This window comes from Condylura cristata, unplaced genomic scaffold, assembly GCF_000260355.1.
Source record: "Condylura cristata isolate star-nosed mole 26May11 unplaced genomic scaffold, ConCri1.0 scaffold00005, whole genome shotgun sequence".
Classification (NCBI taxonomy): domain Eukaryota; kingdom Metazoa; phylum Chordata; class Mammalia; order Eulipotyphla; family Talpidae; genus Condylura; species Condylura cristata.
The window spans coordinates 7,557,271-7,580,667 of NW_004567106.1; the positions used below are offsets into that span (position 1 = coordinate 7,557,271).

The 23,397-nt window shown below is 34.0% G+C and overlaps 1 protein-coding gene across 3 annotated transcripts in view; it reads left to right on the forward strand.

Moving 5' to 3' along the window:
• CDK14 (cyclin-dependent kinase 14) overlaps window positions 1-23,397 on the forward strand; it is a 530,627-nt gene that overhangs the window by 234,813 nt on the left and 272,417 nt on the right. For all 3 annotated transcript variants that reach the window (XM_012720955.1, XM_012720957.1, XM_012720956.1), the window contains one exon: window positions 21,423-21,485. In XM_012720955.1, the coding sequence (XP_012576409.1) occupies window positions 21,423-21,485 (63 nt within the window). The remainder of the gene's footprint in view (window positions 1-21,422; window positions 21,486-23,397) is intronic.

Here is a 23,397-nt window from a genome sequence, read left to right on the forward strand (position 1 = left end):
TAGGATATTGCTAGCTTAGACTATCTCTTAACATTGCAAAGTGGTCTGAAATATGGATTCTCATATACACTTTCAAAGCATGTGGATTTGGTGATAGAATGATTTACACCTGCAATTCTGGGACACACTGGCAAAACTCCAGCCCGGGTTGCTGGTGCCTCAGCTATGTAACATGTGACCCCTGTGCAGCATCTTTCTGGATAATGTCTTCCTTCCATTGTCAAATGAAGAGGGCAGCTTTCACCAAAGAGTGGCTCGATTTACCTGAGTAGGTACATGTACTGTGGTGGAGGACTGTGGGCACGTTGGTGGAGGGAGAGCCATGTACAGTGACTAGACCTTAAGGGAGAGATCTTACACTGTCAAAAAATTAACAAGGTATATAATAGTAGTACCCTATTTAAAAAAATATATATATATGTATATATTATGAAACCAGATACCTATTTTATATGTGTGTGTGTGTGTGTGTATATATATATATATATATATATATATAAAGTATATACATTATAAACTTATATATTTATATAAAATTATTCTTAGAGCTATTTTTTTCTCCTTCATAATTTTAAAGCTTAAAAGAGAACTGTCAATAATAGTTTATGGAATCATTGACTCCAGAATATATTTAGTTGTGAACATGTTAACATTTTTCATATTTAAATTTAAAATTAAGCAATTTGGTTTTTATTTTTTGCCAGACAAGTAAGTGCCACATCATCTCCTTTAACACTATAGTGATAAATTGAAAATGGATTTCTTAAATGGAAATAATATCAATAGTAAACATAATTGTATAAATACACATTACCACTAGGTATGTACATAGCTATTCAATTATTCAATTCTATTTTATATTATATGAGAGTAAAGTAATATGTAGCATCTAATTAAAGTAATTTGTAGCATTGCAGTTTTAGTTATGTAGAAGAAAAGCAGCAAACTTAACTAATCATGATAGTCACTGAAGCAATCAGTTGATTTATTTTACTATGCCATAAACTAATGAAATATTCCAAACTAATGTGAGCAGTCCAAAAACCTTATGTGCCACATTAAAACAAAACAAAACAAAACTGTCACCAAAAATGATATAAAGTGATTTATGTATCACCTAAAATCACACAAGTTATTGTCAGGGGACTTCAATAGATGTTATTTTGTTGAAGTCTGTCTTTAAGCCCTTTTTAGGTGAAATTATTATACAGATTTTTATTGATGAAGGATAATAGTGCTTGCAGAATTTAAAGCAATTTTACTAAAATTACTGTAATAAGTTAAATGGGAAAAGATCAAACTTTGGACCAAGTCTTCTGTGCTGAGAGGCCCTGCTATTGCGTTGTAACCTGCACCCTGCCAGCGTACCATCTGCATAGTTTTATGTGGGAGTCTGGAGAAGGTGAAATGTTAGGATATGGGACTGAAGCTGAAATTTATGGTTTGTCTTTGCACACTGCTGCACAATTTACCTAATTATTTGGTTTTTTCTGCTTCACGCATTTTGATTTCTAAATCAACATAACGCTTCAATTTGCATGATCTTATAACACATCTGTTTTCAAAAACCTTAACTCTCCATCAGTGTTCTGGTTTCCAGATTAAACTGTGCTGCAGTGATTGAACATTTTTTCAGCTTTTCTGTGAGATAAAATATATGCATGTGTGCTTGTGCACACTTTATTTATATGTGTTTTTGTTTTTCAATTGTCCTAATTTTTATTGAGGTAAGGTTGGTTTGCAGCACTCTTTATGACCTAGGGTTACAGGTTCACACCTTCTCAGATGTATGTTGCCATGCCACACCACCAAAAAATAATTCTTCACGCTGGTACATTGGATTCCCTTCCCAACTTTGTTCCCTCCTTCCCTGGTAGCCTCAATTTTACAGTCATAGTTCTAGGATTTGTTTTGGATTACTTTGTTTGTTCCTTATATCCATAGATGAATGAAGTTGTCTGTGATTTGTCTTTCTCTTTCTGACTTATTTATCTTGACATAATCCTCTCCAGTTACATTCCTGTTTTCTCAAATAGCAAGATTCTATATTTGTGTAAACTATATCTTCTTAATGCGCTCATCTGTCACTGGGCATTTAGGTTGTTTTTAAAACATGGCTGTTGTAAACAGTGCTGCAGTGAACATAGGAGTCCTTATATCCCTTTGAATTGATGTTTCTGATTTCTTTGGATGGAAACCTAGAAGTGAAGTTCCTGAATCACATGGCTGATCTACTTTTCGTATTTTGAGATATTACCATATTGTTTTACATAGGAACTGAACCAGTCTACTTTCCTAAGAATAGTGTGTGAGGATTCCTTTTTCTTGTTTCTGGTCTTTTTGTTATGGGTCATTCTTATGGGTATGAGGAGATACCTGATTTAATTTTGATTTGCATTTCTCTGATAATTTGGTGATGATGAGCATTTTCTTATGGGCCTGCTGGCCATGCTAGGCATCTAGTTAGCTCTTCTGCCTGTTTTTGACTGGGTTTTTCTTGTGTTAATTCTTGTTTTAATTCTTTATGTATCTTTTCTTGTTTTAATTCTTTATGTATCTTGTTTATCAGTCCCTTGGCAGATGTATGATGTATATGCATTCTCTCCCACTCAGTAGTTTGTCTTTTCATTTTAATGGTAGTTTCTCCCACTATGCAGGTTTTTACTTTGACATAGTCCAATTTGTATATTTTTGTTTCCCTTGCCATTGTGAAGTTCCTGAGGACTTTGCTCAAACCACTGTTGAAAAGTGAGAGTTTAATGATGAAGAACAAACAGTAAAAGTTACTAAAAAGGGAACATATCAGTAAGAAAGGATAGTATCCATGTTGTCATGTAAAATTATCTCATCTGAGAAGCTAAGCTAGATAAAATGTACATTTCACAGGTACAAAATTTAATATCTAGTAGTGTCTGAGTAGGGTGCTCAGCAAAGACTTTCTTATGAATGAATGACAGATACAGCAGGAAGAGCAAGAGACTCTACTTAAGGCAATCTAACAAGAAAAGACAACTATTGAATTCATATTTTAATTTTGTTCTTCATGTAGATTTTCTATATTCTATTTGTAGTTTCCATCTTGTGTTTATTTTTTTCTGCTACCCCGGGCAGCAAAGAATTAGGATAAATCTGAGTTGAGCAGGTCTCACTTAGTTGTGTCAAACAGCTAGTTGTTTCAAAAGAATTAAAGAATCTGTCTGTTCTGAACAGATGAGCTAGAGTTCTCTATTGTAAGCAACAAAAATTCTCTTTGAATGAATTAATTAGATAAGTTTATTGAGAGAATGTTGTTTTCTTGCCATATCTGATAGGATGGCTTTAATAAAGGGCAGGAATAGTGTGTGGTTGAAAACCCAAAACTAGATCATGCCCTGGAACTGTCCACAGAGCACCACACTCCCACTATGATGACCTCATTGTTCCAGGTGACTAAATATTATTACCCATGCCGATGATATTAAAATGATATCTTCATTCTCTCTGCCCCCCCCTTTTTTGTCACTAGCCTCTAATGCTACAGGATTAGCTGTTTGGGTCACATGCCCATGTTTTGACTGCACAGTATTCAGAGAAAAATGAGCTTTTGACTTTTATAATGACCGATGAGTTCTGCCTGCCAATAAAATGCATAAAGCAGGCGATTTTCCCAACATAGGGAATATACTTAGATACATAATACACTTTCCCAGTTCCCTTCTCTTTCTGATATCATCCCCACCATGTTACCTCTTTAAAGAACTTTATTAACATATCCAGTGCCATATGAGTAACATAGAATGTAAAAAGACTTTCAGGTGTTGTAGTCATTGTTAATGATCTTTGAGAAATCATCAAGAATGCAGGTGGACAAAATGGATGCTGGTTTTGAAAAGGTGGTGTTGAACAAACCTGACTCTACAGACATATAGCCTTAATACAGAACATCAGTGAAATTCAGTAATAGATTGCAAACATTAAAATGTAATAAGCTTTATTCCTTTTTATTATGAAACAATATTTTCTTGACTTCAGCAAAGCTTATGATGGGCTTTTTTAGATCCTTACAAACAGATCACATCGAAGGACTTGATAGATTAGAAATTTTTTTTTTTCAGTTTAATGCTCATTGAACAGCTTCTCCCAATGACTATTGATTAATGAGTTGACATCATGGTAAGAGTGGAAAAAAGTCTATGGGAGTGTGCTAGAGGGCATTGTCTGTGACCTTGTCCTATTTAATATTTTTATTAATGAATCTTATAAAGGCTGGGTGATGTTGTACTTGACCTGTTTTGTTTGTATGTCATAGCTGGAAGTCATAATTAATACTTGGGATGATTGAATCTGATGAAACGATGAGTTGAATCTATAAGGTGAATTGCTGAAGGATAAGTAAAACAGTCTATTTAAAAAATAAAATGCAGTGCAACCTAATTCAGAAAATAGAATGGAAGAAAATTTTAAAACAATTAACGTGGAAAAGACTAATACATTTTTTGGCTTGACTGGAGCCCACATGAAGGTATGACTTAGAACAAAACTAATGTAAACAGAGAGGAAGAGAATTGATAGCTCAACTATATTTTACATTTGTGCTCAACTACAAGTGCCATGTTTTGACAAGCTCTGAAGCAAAGAGGAGTGTGGACAGTGAAAGGGCAATAAAATGATGAATTCTGTGAACAGTTCACAATATGGAACCAGGAAAAGGTAACAGCTGTATTTACTCTGGGCAATTAAAGATATAGTGGAGATTAGATAAGAGGTAAAATATACATTCCACATAGCATAATAAAGTCAAGTCTAAGAGTTTTGGGAAAACTTTTTTTGCTTAATTCTGGGACAAATGTTTTGTATTAACTGTAAAATTAATTGCCTTGAAGTATAAGCATGTTATCACTAAAAGTATACAAGTGGAGAGTAAATGGATACACATCTGAAATATTATAGGGAGGATTCCTCATCTGTATTTTATGCATGGCTTTGAGATAATGCAATTTAGCTGTTATTTCATATTGGCCCAACTGAAACCATCAAGTAGGTATAATGTCTTTTCATTTTGTAGATGAAGAATTTCCAGCTATGATATCAAATGGTCCATGCATGCCCTTTCTGATGCTGAATGTGAATCTAGATATCAAGTTTACATAGTAGGGTACTTCCCAAGTTTTCAAACTACTGTATAAACTCATCCCATCGGTGTAATTTTTCAAAGCCAAAACAACAACTTTTTTTGTCATTCACTTATTCATTCATCATCCTCAAGTTCTGCAGATACAAATAATCATTGCTTTTAAAGAGGCTGAAATCTTGTGGAAGGCTGTGATCTTAGACTTTATAATATCCATTATGTCATGAACTTTGTAAGTTGTCACAGACCTTCGTGTTTCATGAGACTAGAATATGTTTTCATGAAAACAGTGTATAAATTGCATTTGACTCATGGACTTCATTTTATGGAAGAGTCTTAAGGATGTTTTGCCTTCATTTGTGGAGAACTAGTTCCCCAGTTTTTTAATGCTATGATCTTCTGTGTTGAAGAGATGTGTTGTCATTCAGAACCAAGTACAGAATGTGAGCAGATGTAGGCATTTTGGATGACTGAGGGATACAATTGGAGAATTCCACACCATAAGGAGAATAAAAAGTGAAAAGAAAAAAAAAGCCCACTTTTAATCAGTACTTTCTTATGAACTTACATTTTTTCTAATTGGTAGGACAAAGTCAATTAACTTCTGTCCTTCTCCTTGATGGTTTTCCTCATCTAATAGAGAATCATAGTGTCTTTTAGTCATTTTCAACTGTGTTTTTTCATTAACCTATTTGATGCTTCATTTTAGACTTTTTATTGGATTTGTTTGCATCAAACCTATTTTGAAGAATCTTGAAGAAACTGCATGTTTCAGGGGCTAGTGGAGGTTTAGGAGGAATATACTAAATTTAACAAGTCTGACAGTAATGATCAGCTTGGAAAAATTAGAGAAAATCTCCAGCTTTTATACTAAAGTTGTCATCTGACTAGTATACCCAAGAACAGGATGAAGTTAATCAATAATTCTAATAACTTTAATATTATTTTTGAATAGGCCATTACACAACTGGAGAAAAAAAATCATACATAAATTTGTCTCTAAGTAAGAAAGTGTACATTTTTAAAATCATACTAAATGAGTCTCTAACTCACCAATTTTCAGGATCAGTAATTTGATAAATACATATCACTAGTATAACCTTTTATCATCATCTTTAAGTCTACTTGTAGTTATTATTACAGTTATTTATATTATTATTTCTTATATTTCAAGAATAGTGAGCATAAAGTTTTATTCATTTTGTGCTTGGTAAAAGTCTATTAAGCACATTTAATTATTTGTTACTTAATATGATAGCTTTTTAATCACATGCACATAAAGTAAAATTAGGTTTATGAATTGTTATGAAAAATAGTAGTTTTTATTCTAATTTTCAATGGATTATTTGGCTTTTTCTCTATTGAAACTCTGTTATTGAGACTTTATATAACTATTCACTTGTTGATGTCATCCAATAAGTCCTACAATGAACAATGGCAATTGAGGGTTTCTTCCTACTTCCCTCCCCATTTTTCCACTTGGCAAAAGAATGAACCTATTTTCTGTCTCCTCTCAACCACCTGCCATTCTCTTGGTATAGGTGCATCATAATTTTGATTAGATTAGAAATTCAAATTTGTTAAGTCCATATAAATTTTCTTTGTAGTAGTTGAAATGTACAAGTTACTGAGATTACTTTTCTTCCTCAGTTCAAATTTTAATTTCCATGAAGTTAATAATTCTTTGGGTTTCTAGTCTCATGGATTTCATGTTCCAGGCTCTCTCTACTTGGTTGTATCTCCCTTTATTGGTGCCCACACTACATTTTGGAAAACATTTTTATTTTGCTTTCATGCTTGACTAGTATTTTAACAAGAAATAAATTCTGGGTTGGAAATCACTGCAATGGGATTTTCCTATTAAAATACTTCTTTCCCCCTAATGTTCTGAAGTTTTTTTTTTTTTTTTTTAAGATTTATTTATTTATGCATACAGAACTGGGATACGGGCCAGAGGTGTGTATGGGGGTGGTGGTGAAAGGCTTCACCCAAGACAGAGTGGGGAGCAGAACAGACAGATTGATTGAAATACACTGCTATGAGGAGTGCAGGTGTGTCAGGAGAGATCTGCCACAACATGTGGGTCACCTCCTGGCCGGGGATCAAACTCATGCTGCAGTGGCTGTGATTATTTCATAGTGCTGTGTTTTAACCCACTGAGCCACTGGGAGAGCCCTCTTCTGAAATTTTAAATGAAATAGAAAATAGATCAAGATGTGGACTTATCTTCATTTTGTTTATCCTTTCAATCTAAAAAATTTGCCTTCTTAAAAAAATTTGAAGTATATATCTCAGTTGTTTTTAGTATATTCACAGAGTACTAAAACCATTACTACTGTCTAATTTTAGAAAACTTTATTACTCTAAATGGAAGCTACTCTATTCCTGTTACCAGTCACTCCAAACTTTCTACTTCTAAGCCCCTAACAATTATTAATCTACTTAATGTCTGTATAACTTTTACTGAATTAATATGATTAGCATCATATTAATTTGTGACCATTCACCCGCCATGTTTTTGCAGTTTATCCATATTGTACTATATATATGTTTTCATTCTTTTAAATATCTATTTCATGACATGGATATACCATTCTTCAATTGTTTTCACCATTTGATATTTTGAGTAGAGATTCTTTGAACATTTGTGTATAAACATTTGTTTGAGCACGTGTTTCCATTCTTTTGATTATGACTAATGGTGTCATTGCTGGGTCATCTGATAACTCTTAAGTTTTGAGGGCTGTCAAACTATTTTCAAAAGTAGATGCACCATTAATTGTCAAACAGTTTGGGATGGGGGGGTGGCTTCATTTTACCCTACCATTCCTAACACTCACACACTCACTATTGTCTTTCTTTTTTATTACAGTGGGTGTTTAGTAGTTTTTTTTCATTCTTATTTTGTTTTGTATTTCCCCCACAACTAATAATGTTAAGCATCTTTTAATGTGCAAATGTCCTTTTTAGCCACAACATTGTCTTAAGTTTTGCTATGATTTCCACTCTTCATTTTCTCTTTTTGGACCTTTTATTATTTAGATGTTAAACCTCTTGAATTTCTCTTTTAATTTTCTAATTCTTTCCTATTTTTTTTAAGATTTATTTTTTTATGCACACAGAACTGGGGTACAGGCCAGAGGTAGGGGGGCGGTGAGAGGAGTCACCAGAGACAGAGTGGGGAGCAGAACAGGCAGATGCACAATGTTCACTGCTGAGGGGAGCAGCGGGTTGGTCAGGAGAGGTCTGCTGCGCCATATGGATCACCTCCGGGGCAGGCGGGGATTGAACTCATGTTGAGGTGGCTTTAGCTTCTTAGTGCTGTGCTTTAACCCCCTGCTCCACCAGGGAGGGCCGTCTTTTCCTATTTTTTTTTTTTAAAGATTTATTTATTTATTCATACAGAACTGGGGTAGAGACTAGAGATGCAGAGGGTGAGAGAATTCACCAGGGACAGAGTGGGGTGCAGAACATGCAGATCGACGAAGTACACTATTGAGGGGAGCAGCGGGCGGGTCAGGAGAGGTCCCATGTGGTCACCTCCGGGGCAGGCGGGGATCAAACTCATGCAGAAGTGGCTTAAGCTTCTTTGTGCTGTGCTTCAACCCACTGCGCCACCAGGGAGGGCCATTTTCCTATTTTTAAGATTTTTTTTTTTCTTTAGCTCAGTGCTGAGGGACATTTTGTCAATAAATTTTTATCTGTTCTATTCAGTTTCTAAATTTTAATATTATAAATTTATAAGATGCCTTTTCAGTCTCAGAATATTCCATTTTATAATATCCTTTGTTTTCTTACTTTACAGCGAATATTAAAAGTCACTTTGAGATTTTCCTCTAGTATTTTCTCTGTTTCCACGAAATTATTTTTCTTTTAATTTACTTTGTCTTGGTCTTTAATATTAGTTACTTTGGTATGATAACTGTTGAAATTTGACTGTCTGGTCATACTTACAAGTGGTGCAGTAACAGTCTGATTAAGAACTCCAAGTGCAAGGATAGCTGTCTCAGTATAGATTTCAATGTAAAAAAACTCATTTATCAATTTTATTGAAAAACCATGTCACCAGTGAAAATTTTTCTGAGCTCTTTCCTGGAGAATAGAGGCCTCTTAACTGCCAATGCTCTGAAAGCACAGTCAGAAAGAGGACATGATTAATCCTCCTATTTTTTGGATGGTATCTCTGTCATAACTGGCTGAGTATCCCAGTTCAGACACTCTTTTATTACCCTCTTGGGTTTTGGAGGAGCAATTACTTGTGTAGGAAGACTGGAAAGGCATATAAGTAACTACCAAAAAGACCGTCAAGCAGTCTTTCAGATTTTAGGCCTCCATATGTAGACTTTCTGTTCATCTGTACTTCCTGGTGCCTCCTGTTCCTGAGACTTTCGATTTTTCTGTTGTACAAATAGGCTGCTTTTAGTTCTTCTCCAATAACAATTTAATAATCCATTTGTTTGTTTGTCTTTTGCTATGTTAACCTTGCTCCCATCTGTTTTGGAGCTTCTAAAATTTGGTGAGAGGGGAGAGTACAAAGTAGATGCATATGTTTGTAGCTGCCTTTACCTTGGAATGTCATCCATTCTTTATAAGTTTAAGAGTGAGCAAATGCTTGAGCTTTTCTTTTTGAAAAGCACCGTGAAAGTATATGTATTTTTTCACATTAATGGCTGTGAAAAATTTAAATCTTTGCTGTTTATTAATTGTCAAGTTTATCAAATGTGACAAAACTAGTGGGAGTGAAGATATTTGAATTAATTGTTAAGTCATCATGCTACTGATAAACCTTTATGAACTTGGGCAGTGACTGAAGTGTGAGTGTGCCTTTAGTAGGATATCTCTTGATAGAAAATATGTGTGTTAATTTTTTGGTTGGTGCCCTTGATGGTTTTTTTTTTCTTTATGATGTGAGATATTGACAGCATATAAAAACACATTTGACACTATTTTAAAACCAATAGGGATATTTTTACCATGTATGTATATATGTATTTGTGTGTGTGTGTGTGTGTGTGTATGTATAAATCAATAGTGGTGAAAGGTTCTATTTTAAAAGTTTAACTATTAAGGATATATAGATTGCTTATAATGGAGGTTCATTATGTTTTTGTCTGCTGTCTATGAACAGAGACCTCTTTTTTAGAATATGAACCTTGTGTTGAAGTTAACATCCCACTTCGAGTAATTTACTCTGCCTTAGTGATAAATAGAAGTTCAGCTATAAATCTCCAACAGATGCTCATGTTTCATTTTTATTTCATAATTCAGGAGCTTAAAAAATAATTTGTCATGGCAACCATTTGCTAAGTAGGAATTTTCCATTCTCTGAGTTTTTCCTTTCTTTCTCAACATGTGACATTTGTTTTAAAACTTTTCACTATTAGCTTTCATTTTGCCATTACCAAGGACATTTGGGAGATTGAATTGGTTTTCTTTTCTCCTATTACCTTTCTCCTTTTACTTGGAAAAGGATGATAGAAGTAGTATGGAAGGACAAAATGTTGTGTATTCTAGGTACAATTATAGGAAATACATTGAAGAACTATATTTGTCATAAGACAGAATGTCAATAATCCCGGGGAAGAGGTTCTAAAAGAATATTTAATAGAAGGAAAGAAAGGGCTAAGAATTTCTTTCTTTTGGGTATCAGATTTCACCTGAGTAAAATTACCTTAAGTTGAGAGGTATCTTGTAAATGGTACCAAGGGCAACATGATCTTCATGACTTTGTGTAAGATGAATAAGAGCTGGTCACCGTGAGAGCAGGGGTTGTTTTCTCATTTTATGCATCTCACAGTATAGTCACAGTGGGAACTTACATGAATTTGGCAAACTGGTTATTTTCATAGAAAAGTTGCTTTAGATTGTGTTTGTGTCATGAATGTAGAATCACTTTTTTTTTCAGATTTTCATTAAAAAATCTTTACTGTGTATTGACAGGCCTAGAGAAATGTGAGCCATACCCTCCTTTAAAGGACTCAATGCACAGCTATGCTAAATATTGCCACAAGAATGCTCCCAGGTATCAACAGCCCCAAGGTCTCTCTCAGAGAACCATCTTGAATAAGGTCATGCCATTCCTGAAGAATCCTGTATCTGTGTGAAGTGGAAGTATAAAAGGCCTAATCATTCAATTTTCTTGATGAATATAGATACAAAAATGCTCAACAAAATCTTCATTGAATTAAGGTTTAAATGGATCATGTATCATGGCCAAGTGGTGTTTATTCTAGAGACACAATGATAGTTCTAATTTCTAACAGTCAATCAACATGATTCATTACATCAACAAAAGGAAAGTTTAAAAAAACATGCGATCATATCAATAGATGATCAGAATGCAACTGACAAGCTTTTAACATGCATTCATAATAAAACCACTCCAAAAATGGTAGTGGATGGAATGTACCTCAACATAACATAGCTTATGTATGACAGAGTCATAGCTTACATTCTTAACGGTGAAAAACTGACATGTACACTATCCCCACTACTATTCAGTTATAGTATTATATAGAGATCAATTAGGTATAGAGCAATTAGGCAAGAGCAGAATATGAAAGGAATCCAAAATGGGCGAGAAATAATGCTATCATTTTTAGATGAAATGATAATATACATAGAAAAGCCTGAAGACATCACTAAAAAACTAATTAAAAAAATAAAATCAATTAGCAAAGTGGCAGGTTACAAGCAAAAATTAGTGACCTTACTATATGTAAGCTAAACAAGGAAGAGAAATTAAGAAAACGATTCAATTTACAGTTTCATCCTAAAGAATAAAATATCTTGGAGACATTGTTGAAATGAATAGAAAATACAGTGTCATATTCTCTAGGTAAAAAATTGCGCTAGGAATAATATTGGTGTGATTCTTCTATCATTAAAGTGGGAAATTTAAATTGCTTTTGCCACTTTTGTACTATATTGAAATCACTAAAAAAATAAAATAAGAATAAAAATTCAAATGAGAGAGATTTTACCTCAGTGTTCATGTCTGATTTGCCATAGCAATATAAATAGTGTCTTTCATCATTTTTGGAAAATATTTCATATACTTATATGCTTGCCAAAGTTATATATCATTATATGTCTTTTTCTGCCATCCAGGAAGCGTTAAATGACTCCTACATTTATAATATAAACTGACTTTTCAAACTTTCTCCAATTCAAGTGACTTTATCCCATTTCGGCACCTGTATCCCATAGCTGAAGGATAGGGTGACAAAATTATCAAATTATAGCCAATACTTGCTTTGTAATTGCCACTTTTTTGAAAAAAAAAAAAAAAAAGATTTATTTATTTATGCATACAGAACTGGGGTACAGGCCAGAGATACAGGGACAATGAGAGGATTCACCAGAGACAGAGTGGGGAGCAGTACAGGCCAACTGATGAAGTACAATGCTGAGTGGCAAAACCAGCAAGTCAGGAGAGGTCTGCCATGCTATGTGGATCACCACGGGGGTGGGGATCAAACTCTGCTGAAGTGACTTTAGCTTCTTATTGCTGTGTTTTAACCTGCTGCACCACCAGGGAGGGCCTGTAATTGCTATTTTTAAAAAATCAAAATATCATGTCCCCAAAGGTCACTATATTACAATTCAGAGTTTTCTGAATCCCATATCAGACATTGTCAGTCCTATGTCATTGTTATTGTCCCACTTAGAACCAAAATTATACAAAAGACTTATTAATTCTGCTTTATCAGAAGCAAAAGTTATTCTATGAGGTGACCTTTGATTCTTCTATACTCCTCCCCATCTTTATCAACTCTCTTTCCTCATCTTGAATTTGATTCTTTTTTTTTTTTCTTCTAATGTTCTAATGTTTCTAAGTGACATATTCTCTTGGTTCTTTTTTACCCTATAATTTCAAATTTCTCTTAGAGAAGTGCTAGAGTTAGGATATTCTTGAGAACCATCCCAGTTCCTTCTTTTCTTCCATCTTATGTTTTGACTAAAAAAATTTCATGTGACCCACTTTGTGAGTAATTTTTTCTTTCAAACTCTTGAAGCAGTTGAATGAACAGAGCATTCCATTCTTTATACTGATTGACTCTTTATTTTTCTTTTAAAATTCATGGTGACTTCACAATAGCATGAACATATTAATAAAGGCACTGTTTGAGGGCTATTTACTATAGCTAAATTCTGTAAACAGCTGACATTTCCCAAGAAGATGTGATATATGTATGCAAAGTAACTAAATCATACAGATTTTTGATTTATGAAATAGGCAATAAACACTTGAACTATTGTATCACAAATGCCTGAATTCTTTTTATCAGAGAAGAATGTCTTGTAACAGTTACTGTCTTGGTAGTGCTATACACTGTCTTTCCACACTGTCATTGCCAGAAGCTAAATAGTAAGTTTTCTGTTTTAATGGCAAAGAACATTCAGGTTGCTGGTTTTACATGATGGGAATGTGGTTGGAAATGCCTTCTGTTCCAGTCCTGAGCCCCAGGCTGCCCATGCATTCTGGATTCAGAAATGACAGCTGAAACCAATTCAGCAGAATTAGGGAATAACAAAGCATATATAGGTTTATTTTGACCAGGAGGAGTAATAAAGTACATTATAGTATAAAAAACAAAAACAGCTAATTCAATTAGGAAGAAACCACAGCAGTGTGGTTGCTGTGGGAAGATCTTTATGTAGTAGGTCTTTGTGTGGATCTTTGTTTTAATGAGGGTTGTCCTTTTCAGGGAATATGTGTATGGTTTACTTGTAGAATTTCAAATATTTCCTAAGTGACTGAAATCCAGGTAGAAACAAAATAACACAGAAAGTCTTTGCAACATGTAATGTAAGTCTGTCTAAGAACAGTAGCATTTAAAAATATTCCACATGAAAATATATCTTTTTCTGATAATTGAATAAATTAGTAGTCTATATTATTTCTATGGTCGTTCGTTGGCTTATGATTTGAAGTGTAATAAGCTAGTTATAATTAGAATTTTATACTTCAGAAAATACAGATAGCACTTTTGTACTTGTCGTGAATATCTTGTTTTGTCATTACAGATAGAGAATTTCTCCTTTCTTTTTAAATCACCTCCATCAAACCACTTGTGCCATACCTCAAAAGATAAGAGAATTTCAACTCATTGGCATAAATACCAAATAACATTTAATAGAATACTAGCAAGGTTTTAAAATATTTTTACTACTGTTTTTAAATTGGGCCCCTTTGATATACAGTGGGTATAGACGTCCTCTCTAAAGCACCTTGAACAGCTGTGATTGTGTTTTAAAGGAAAGGTTGATTAATGTTTCTTTCCATTTTTTTTCTCACTAATGAATGATGCTCACGTGTTGGAACTCACAACATTAACATTTCATTAATTATGATTTGAGAAAGAAACAGATGAGTAGTATAAAGCTTAACAGCAGAAAATGTAATTTCAAAGTCAATTTAAACCTGTGGACGTCACAGAAGAGCTGTTTGAAACTAACTACTCCGTAATTTGATGTATTAATTCTTACAGAGTGTGTACTGATTAAAACAGATTATAAGCTACAGGAAAATGACATTGATTGCTGTAGAAGAAAGGGGAGCTCGACTTCTATAAGTTGTCTTCAATTATAGAAGTAACTCTTCTGTGGTGAATTTTATGACTTTAGTGAGCTATAGGTAAAATAGATTAAAAACTAAAATGGTAATGAGTTCTACCAAAGTTGGTAACTACCCTTCAAGTTTGTTTTTTATCCTAGACTTTGTACAATGGTCTTGAAGGTCACATTAGCCTGTAGTATTGTAAGCATCATAAGTAAACCTCTGTCACGGTCATTGCCTTGGTTGCACTAACAGTTATCACAGTTGCTTAATTAATGAATTTTGGGGCTATATGGGAGTGCAAATAGTTTTTCCAATCCTTTAGAACTTTGCAGATTTCTTGCTAAAATCTTTTATTACCAGTTAAAATACTATTTAAAGGTTGTTTATAATGGGTCACTTACCTGGTTCTTGGTACCTGCAGTTACTAAGTACTTATATTCATATTCATATTCATATTTTAGATTAGAGTGCTTGGAGTATAACTGAGGGGAGGACTATGGAATGTCTTAAGATGTCAAACCAGAGAAAGGAGGGGTCTGTATTTTTCTGCTAAAGTTTACACAACAAGTAGTTGTTAACTTATTTCATATTTTTTTGAAGTCATGTTTTCACATGATTTTTTTTTGTTTTGTCTGTAGCTTTTGTTAATTTTTGTTAATTTCAAACTAAAAATATAACTGAGCCTTGGTGTCTTTTATAACATCAAAAATAGTGCTTTGCAAAGATTCTGGAAGATAAAACTATTTCTGAACTTTATTTTTAAGGCGTAGGCTTATTTTATGTGTAACTGAGCCTTGGTGTCTACACATAAAATAAAGCCTACGCCTTAAAAATAAAGTTCAGAAATAGTTTTATCTTCCAGAATCTTTGCAAAGCACTATTTTTGATGTTATAAAAATTACACCCAACTTATATATACTGATTCTTGTCAAAATAAAAGATAACATGAAAGAGAAGTAAAGGATGTGGAAGATACGTTTAACGTAACTTCAAAATGAGGATAACCTCCATAGAAGAGCTTCCTTATTTTTAGCCTGTATGTCCAAATGGAGCCATGTTATTTTCAGTCATATTTTGCCAATACTTTGAAGAATATCAGAATTAACTCATAAGTATTTTGTGTGTATCATGTCTAATGTTACAGGACAGTGAGAACAAATGAATGTGTTTGGGAAGGGACTTTATTTGAATTCCTGTTTGACATGAAAAGTTCAATCTGAAAGTCAGTGCTAATGCAAGAGCAGAATTTCTCTGAAGAACTTGATCACTCTTCACTAGAAGCTTGGTCATTTGAACAGACAGTAGTTTGTGAACTTCACTTCTTGAATAACACATTGATTAAAAAGAAACATGAGATCACACTGAATGGTAAAGTCTGATTGACAATTGACTGAAACTTGTTTCTGTCCCGGCAAGTGGCATAAAATTTCATGTTCAAGAGATTCTGAGTCTTTTCCCTATCCCAAATCAGGTTCAAAACAGTAAGGAGCAGAGAGCAGAAAATGAGAGGTGGATGTCTTATGTTTTCCTTTGTCTGGTATCTCTTTCCTTATACTGTTTTAAAGGTCTTTTCTCCATTCACGCCTGTTTTGAAATTGTCATTATGTTCGTATTTTAGCTTCATAGTTTTCTTTCTCTTTTAGACTCTTGAGTATGTACTCTAATTCCTGTAGTTCCTAGGTTAACATACAATGGAAATTAATGAGACTGTCCTCTTTGAAAGTGCTTTTGAGAATAAAGTGTCTTTGATTTTCTGTTTTTTTTTTTTTTTTTAACACTGTCTTTATAATAGAGGGAGAATTCTTTCCTGCCTCTAAATTGTTTCAACCACAAAGTAATCAAATCAAAATGGCGAAACCCAAATTAAAAATGTGGCAAATTCTTGCATGGGAAATATTTTTGTTCAGGGGTATTATGAGTTCAGACGCGTTCTTCAAATTCTTTCCCCTAGAAACAGTCCTGCACCTATGTAAATAACCTAATAAATGCTGCCTGAAGGGTAATCAGCAATGTGGAAGGAGGAACCAGATTCTAAAGAAAATAGGTTCCAGTTTGGAATTAGCCCTTAGGAGCTCGTTTTGTTCTCACTCTGCCTTGCGCTTGATCTGTAAGTCTAGCCACACTTGATAGCTTCATGTGAATCCATCCACTCCATGGAAGATTGATGAGGTGTTCTTGGATACCCAGGTATAAACCTGTCAGGCACAAGTGTTTCTAAAAGCTTTACCCTGAAGAAAAGCAGCACTGATAGAGGGAATATGAGGGTGGTGGGAGGATGAGATGAGGAATAAAGTAGTGTGGAGAATGGATACTGGAGAGCTGAGTAATTGTGTTGGAGCTGCAGTTACCAAGTACTTAAAGGTTCTTCTTTTAGTACTAGAATGAGAAACAGCCAGAGATCAAGCCAGATGTAATTTAGATCTTCCAAGTTTCATCATAGGAAAATAATGTATTGGTTATGGCTATAGAGCTCTGCTGTTCAGAACTCTTATACCCAGGATGACTTTAAAATATAGAAGGATAAAGCAGTTATTTTCTAGTGTCTTTTTTTTTTTTAAAGATTTATTTATTTGTGCATACAGAACTGGGGTACAGGCCAGAGGCTCAGGGGCAGTGAGAGGCTTCACCAGAGACAGAGTGGGGAACAGAACAGGCAGATCCACTAAGTACACTGCTGAGGGGAGCAGCAGGCGGGCCAGGAGAGGTCTGCCACACCATGTGGTCACCTCCGGGGCAGGCGGGAATCGAACTCATGCGTAAGCAGCTTTAGCTTCTCAGTGCTCTGCTTTAACCCACTGCGCCACCAGGGAGGGCCTCTAGTGTCATTTTTAAGTTTGAATCCATGTCTGGCCCAGAGAAAATCTTAAGAGTCACATCCAATGAATAGAACTGAGGATAGAAGTTAAAGCAAAGAGGTGTCAGTAAATTAATAATTTGAACACATATAATGTAGCCCCAGCCATCATACTGTGCAATTAAAAATGGGAGAGGGAACTAAAACCATTTTTTAAAAAAGATTTATTTATTTATTCATATAGAACTGGCGTACAGGCCAGAGATGCGGAGGGTGAGAGGATTTACCAGAGACCGAGAGGGGAGCAGAACATGCAGATCTACAAAGTACACTGCTGCGGGGAGCGGCAGGCTGGTCAGGAGAGGTCTGCCTCGCCATGTGGATCTCCTCCGGGGCAGGCGGGGATAGAACTCATGAGGAAGTGGCTTAAGCTTCCTAGTGCTGTGCTTTAACCTGCTGCGCCACCAGGGAGGGCCTAAAACCATTTCTAATGCAGGTATTTTAGTACATAATTTTACTAGAGGAGAATGGACCTTGTGCTCCATCTGAGATACTCCAGATTCTTTCCCTTAACCATCCAAAGCATTCTGAGGTTAATGGTATATTTGTTAGACATAGTCTCAGCGGTAGTGTACAGAGAGCATTGGAGTGTAAATGAGAATTTCTGGGACCATAGGAAGAACACATAAAAAAATGTTTCTTGTAAGAATCTCAGGTTTCTATATTTACCACTCATTTTTAACTGCAGTCCTCCCTAATATCTCTTCCTACTCCAAATACTTCACAGAAAATCATCATCATCATCATCATCATCATCATCATCATCATCATCATCATCATCATCATCCTCCTCCTCCTTGAGGATTAAGCATCCCCCATTTCCCCATACCTGACAGTGCTTCCTTCCTCAGCCTTGTATTTTTTCATGTTAAACAAAAAGGATTGAAAGCTTCCAACTTGTCTTGGAAATTTTTTTCTAAAATTCACAGGTATAGAAAATACATAGGATATGACCTCCCTGAGAATAAGTGATATTTATTTATACACAATTAGTATTTAATAAATCTGTGTAATATATAATTCCATAAAAGTTTTGTAACCAGCACTATTCCATTTATTTGTTAATTTTAAGAATTTCCAGTCATTCCATTCATATGTTTAACAAGCTCAACTTTCCTGTTGCTAATACTGTAACTACTTAATGCTTTAAAGTCTATGTAGTATCATTGTCATAATTTAAAAATCATTAAAATTTTTATTTCCAAGAAAGTATTTTCTTTTTTTTCTTCTTTTTCTTACTTCCTTTCTTCAATTGTTTTTCATCTTTCTCCCTTGTATTTTGCTACCATTAAATTTAAGACTGCATTTACCTAAAGAAGTGTTATTTTACCTACTAAGAAAGAAAAAAAATGCTTGATTAACTTACAATTGAGTGCTTCCTTTTATCCATATTTTTAAAATGTGCCCTTATTGAAGGAGGCCTGCAGTTTAAATGTGGTGGTTTAAATTTTGCACAAAATGTTACCAGAAACTTTTAGTGAATTCCTTTCAAATAGCAGTTGGATAACAATTATATCTCATCTGTGTCTTTCTCCTTCAGATGACCCTTATATTACTTGTTATGACTCATACCATCAGAATAATTATTCTATAACTAGAACAATGTAAATCATTTACTTAGTCATAGTGACAACTATACTGCTTCTGTAACAGTAGATTAAAGCTACTATTAATTCCAGTGTGATAGGTTACAAAGAACTGTATGTCTTAGAGCTGATAAAATATAGTATACTTTGATGTTAACTTTGTTTAGTTGAGGTGAGAGGATGTAAGTTTTGCTTCCTAAAAACTTTTTTTAAAAATTTATTCTTTTAGGGCCCTCCCAGGTGGCACAGCGGGTTAAAGCACACCACTGAGATCTAAAGCCGCTTCCGCATGAGTTTGATTCCCGCCTGCCCCGGAGGTGACCACATGGCGTGGCAGACCTCTCCTGACCCGCCCGCTGCTCCCCTCAGCAGTGTGCTTCGTCGATCTGCCTGTTCTGCTCCCCGCTCTGTCTCTGGTGAAGCCTCTCCCCATCCCTGCACCTCTGGCTTGTAACCCAGTTCTGTATGCACAAATAAATAAATCTTTTAAAAAAATTTATTCTTTTATGCATATAAGAACTGGGGTACAGACCAGAGGTGTGGAGCGGGAGGGTTGAGAGAATTCACCACAGACAAGTGGGGAGCAGAACAGGTGGATCAACCTGAAAAACTCTACTGAGGGGAGCAGTGGGCAAAACAGGAGAGGTCTGCTAGACAGGAGAGGTCTCCTGTGCCATGTGGTCACCTCCCTGGCTGGGGATTGAACTTGTGCTTCAGTAGCTTCAGATAGCTTCAGTGTGATGCAACTTAACCCTTGAGCCACAGGAAGGGCCCTACTTCCTAAAAACTTTTAAGACTGTTTTGTAATTATGTTTTACAACATAATTAGGGCCATTTTATTGAGTTATGCTTTATAACTTTTTCCACTTGTATTTGTTTCTCATCTGTGATTGGACATGTTGATTGGACAAGAGAGGTATTCCTAAGTCAAACATTTTCTGCCCCCATGGAATTTGATTTTGACTGGAAGTTAAACACTGTGGTTATACTTGAAAAATAAAGGCAATATTGGTTCAGAATGTTATCTGAGAGCATTTCTTCTGTGCCCTTCAGTTTACTAATTTCTTTAAGAACCTTCTTTCCCAGGCCTTTTTGAGCCATCTAGTCAATACATAACTCTAGGTTCCACCTCTTCTATCTTCAAATATTATCCATTATTGTTCTTAAAGTAATATGATGCATATTCTATAATTACTAATATCTTTTTTTTTCTTTTTCTTGTTTTCATTTGTATCAATTTCATTTAATTCTGTGTCCTTTAGCACTAGTGTAGTGTTTGGATCATAATAAGAGGAACACATGATGAATAATGAATGAATGAATGTTAATTTCAGCTCTATATCATCAATAGTTACCACCTGGCAAGTGATAAAAACTCAGTACAGGAATCCTAACTACTACTACATCAAAATTTTTACATGTCTTACATGCACTTGTAACTCCTCAATAGTGAAATGTGGACAAAAATAACCATGTTCAGTAACTTACGGAATGATTGTTTAAATGTTACAAATTTTTAGTATCTTATAATAAAAGTTTGAATAACAATTCTACATGTTTTATTCAAAATTCGTAACATAAGTGGAAAAAGCATTAAGAAGAATAATGCAGTCGTGTGCAAAATGGGTTGGGATATTTTTTAAAAAACAGTATAAGACTTTATGTAGCCATATGTCTTTTGAGCTGTATATGAATGAATGTATTTGTCTTAATTTATAATTTCATTGTATTTCCACTAATTTATAAAGTATACATGTTTAATTAGACATATTAAGGATTTCAGGAAACCTGAAAACCTGTTTCATGAATAAAGTTACATAAATAGAATGATTCATTGTATTATAATGATCTGGTTGTAATGTTTTTAGATCATATAACATAAAAATGATAGAATGCAATTCTATTTGGAAAGTGATAATTAAAATTTTAATTGGGTTGGCTAATCATTTATGTTTTACTTTATTTTTCTTTTGTTAAGGTACATTTCTAGTTAGGTGGTTTTTGTTAAGAAATATTTATACAATAGGGAGGAAATTAGGCTCTTAATGTATCATGTACATGAGTTCCTTCTAAAACACAGATGTGTTTAACACAAAATATTCTAGAAGTAAAGAAAATGTTTCATTTGTAGTTTAAAATGGGTGGTAGAGAAGCATGTGACTGTATATAAAATTTCACCCACTTATGTTAGATTCGCTTCATTGAAAAGGTAATGGTATTTTTGAAGTAGAAAAGTATTGATTAATTGTGTTATAGCCAGAAGGATGTGAATATGGATGTGACTATGTTTTTCCTCTTTCCTTCCAGCACACTGATTTGTGTCAGTACATGGACAAACACCCTGGAGGGCTGCATCCAGATAATGTGAAGGTAGGAAAAGGTCTTTGTCAACCAAGGGTTAACTTTCCTCTTGTGTATTTTTTGAACCACAGTTTTATGTCTTTACCATAACCTCAGTATTTTTTATAAAGAAAAGTAATATTGAAGTCAACTGTTGTTGCTTCATTTAATGACTAGACATCCTAGAGTATTATTGTTTAGATATTATATTATTTTTTCTTCAGGGAGAAACATTTGCCAGTAATGAATCAGATCCTGTGGAATCCTGTTGTTAACATTATTTTCAGTAGAGGGGAATCTCAATTAGTAACTTCAGCTTGGAACCCCAGACCAAATTGCCAGTTGGTTTCAGTGTAAAATATTACTATGTTCGCAAACAATGTTATGTTGAGCTCATAGTGCATATGCTTTCATTTGTATGTACAGTTGATAAAAACAATTCTATTTCCTTTCGCTGTCTTCCATTTCTTTTACTACAAACTGGGTTACTATCTGTCAAAAGAACTAAATGTTTTAAAAAGTTTAACATGGTAACCTAGCATCTTGGGAAATCATTCCAATATTTCAAACTTAAAACAGGAAACCCTTTCTTGGCATATGCTAAGAAGTTAAATGATATCGAAGTTGTATTTAAAAGCTTCATAACATGGCTCCCATTTTATGATTCAAATGACTATATTTGAAGAGCATGACAACCAATTGAGAACTGTGGATATCTGAAGTAAAGCTATTTATCCTCATCACTGCAGTATTTTTTCTCTTATACTTTTCCCTTTTGCTTCTGGAGGTGTATGTGTTCTTGTGGTATTTTGTGTGTTTGCTTACTCATTTGTTGTTGTCTGCTTTATAAAATAATTTATATATTAATACAGTCTTTTTCCACTTAAAATATATCATGAATATCCTTTCAAAAATGCTCACATAATGCACTCTAATAGTTGATTGTTAGTATGCTACATACTCACCATAATTTCCAAATTTTTATTAATGGATCCTTGTTTTCTTTCTAGAATGATGTTATGAATAATTAATAATAATAATTATTATTATTAATAATAAACTTTTTACATTACTCCCTTTGTATATCCCTTTGTTATTTATAAGAGACATTTCAGTTTTAAAGAATTTGACTGGAATATTTGCCTGCAGATTTATAAATTGCTTAATAAAATCTACTCATGCTAGCATTGACTGAACCTAATCATTTAAATTTTTTTCCATTCTGATGATTAAAATTACTTCTTTATATTGCTATTTTCTTGACTGCTAGTAACAATGAATTTTTTTTAATGTTTCTTTGCCACTTGCAAGTATTTACTATAAGTTGCCTATTCCTTTATATTATCTATTTTTCTACGGAATTTTTTTTCTTAATAAGTTGCAATTGTTTATTGATGATTTTTATGGTGGTCAGTTATGTTGCACAGTTTAGGATGTAGGGATTTTTAGAAACTCTAAAAAAATTGTAAACAAATAGAATCAATATCGAACTTCTCATTTTTGTTATTCATATTTGTGTGTGTGTATACATACACATATATATCCTTTTTCACTGTTTAATTGATAGAGGTCTTTAAATTTTTTTGATCAATGCATTTTGCTTCAAAATTAATGGATATAGCATTTAGTAGTTACATTGGGGGAAAAAATTTCAAAAGATAAAGGAACTTATTAATCTGCCTGTCTTCAAACCCAGCAAATAACATTGATATGTCATAACAAAAAATATCTTTACTCTCCTTTTTTACATAAAACCATCTCAGATGTTCTCATTTATACATTTGATGTTTATCACCATTTTCATATTGAAGATAATAGTCGTATCTCTCTGAAGATATCGGGAGTTAATAAGTAGAATGCAGCTTATTAATGCCTATGTTTTGGCATCTGAATTGTAGTTCATAGAGGCAGACAGCCCTTATTACGATGTTGGTTACCTAAT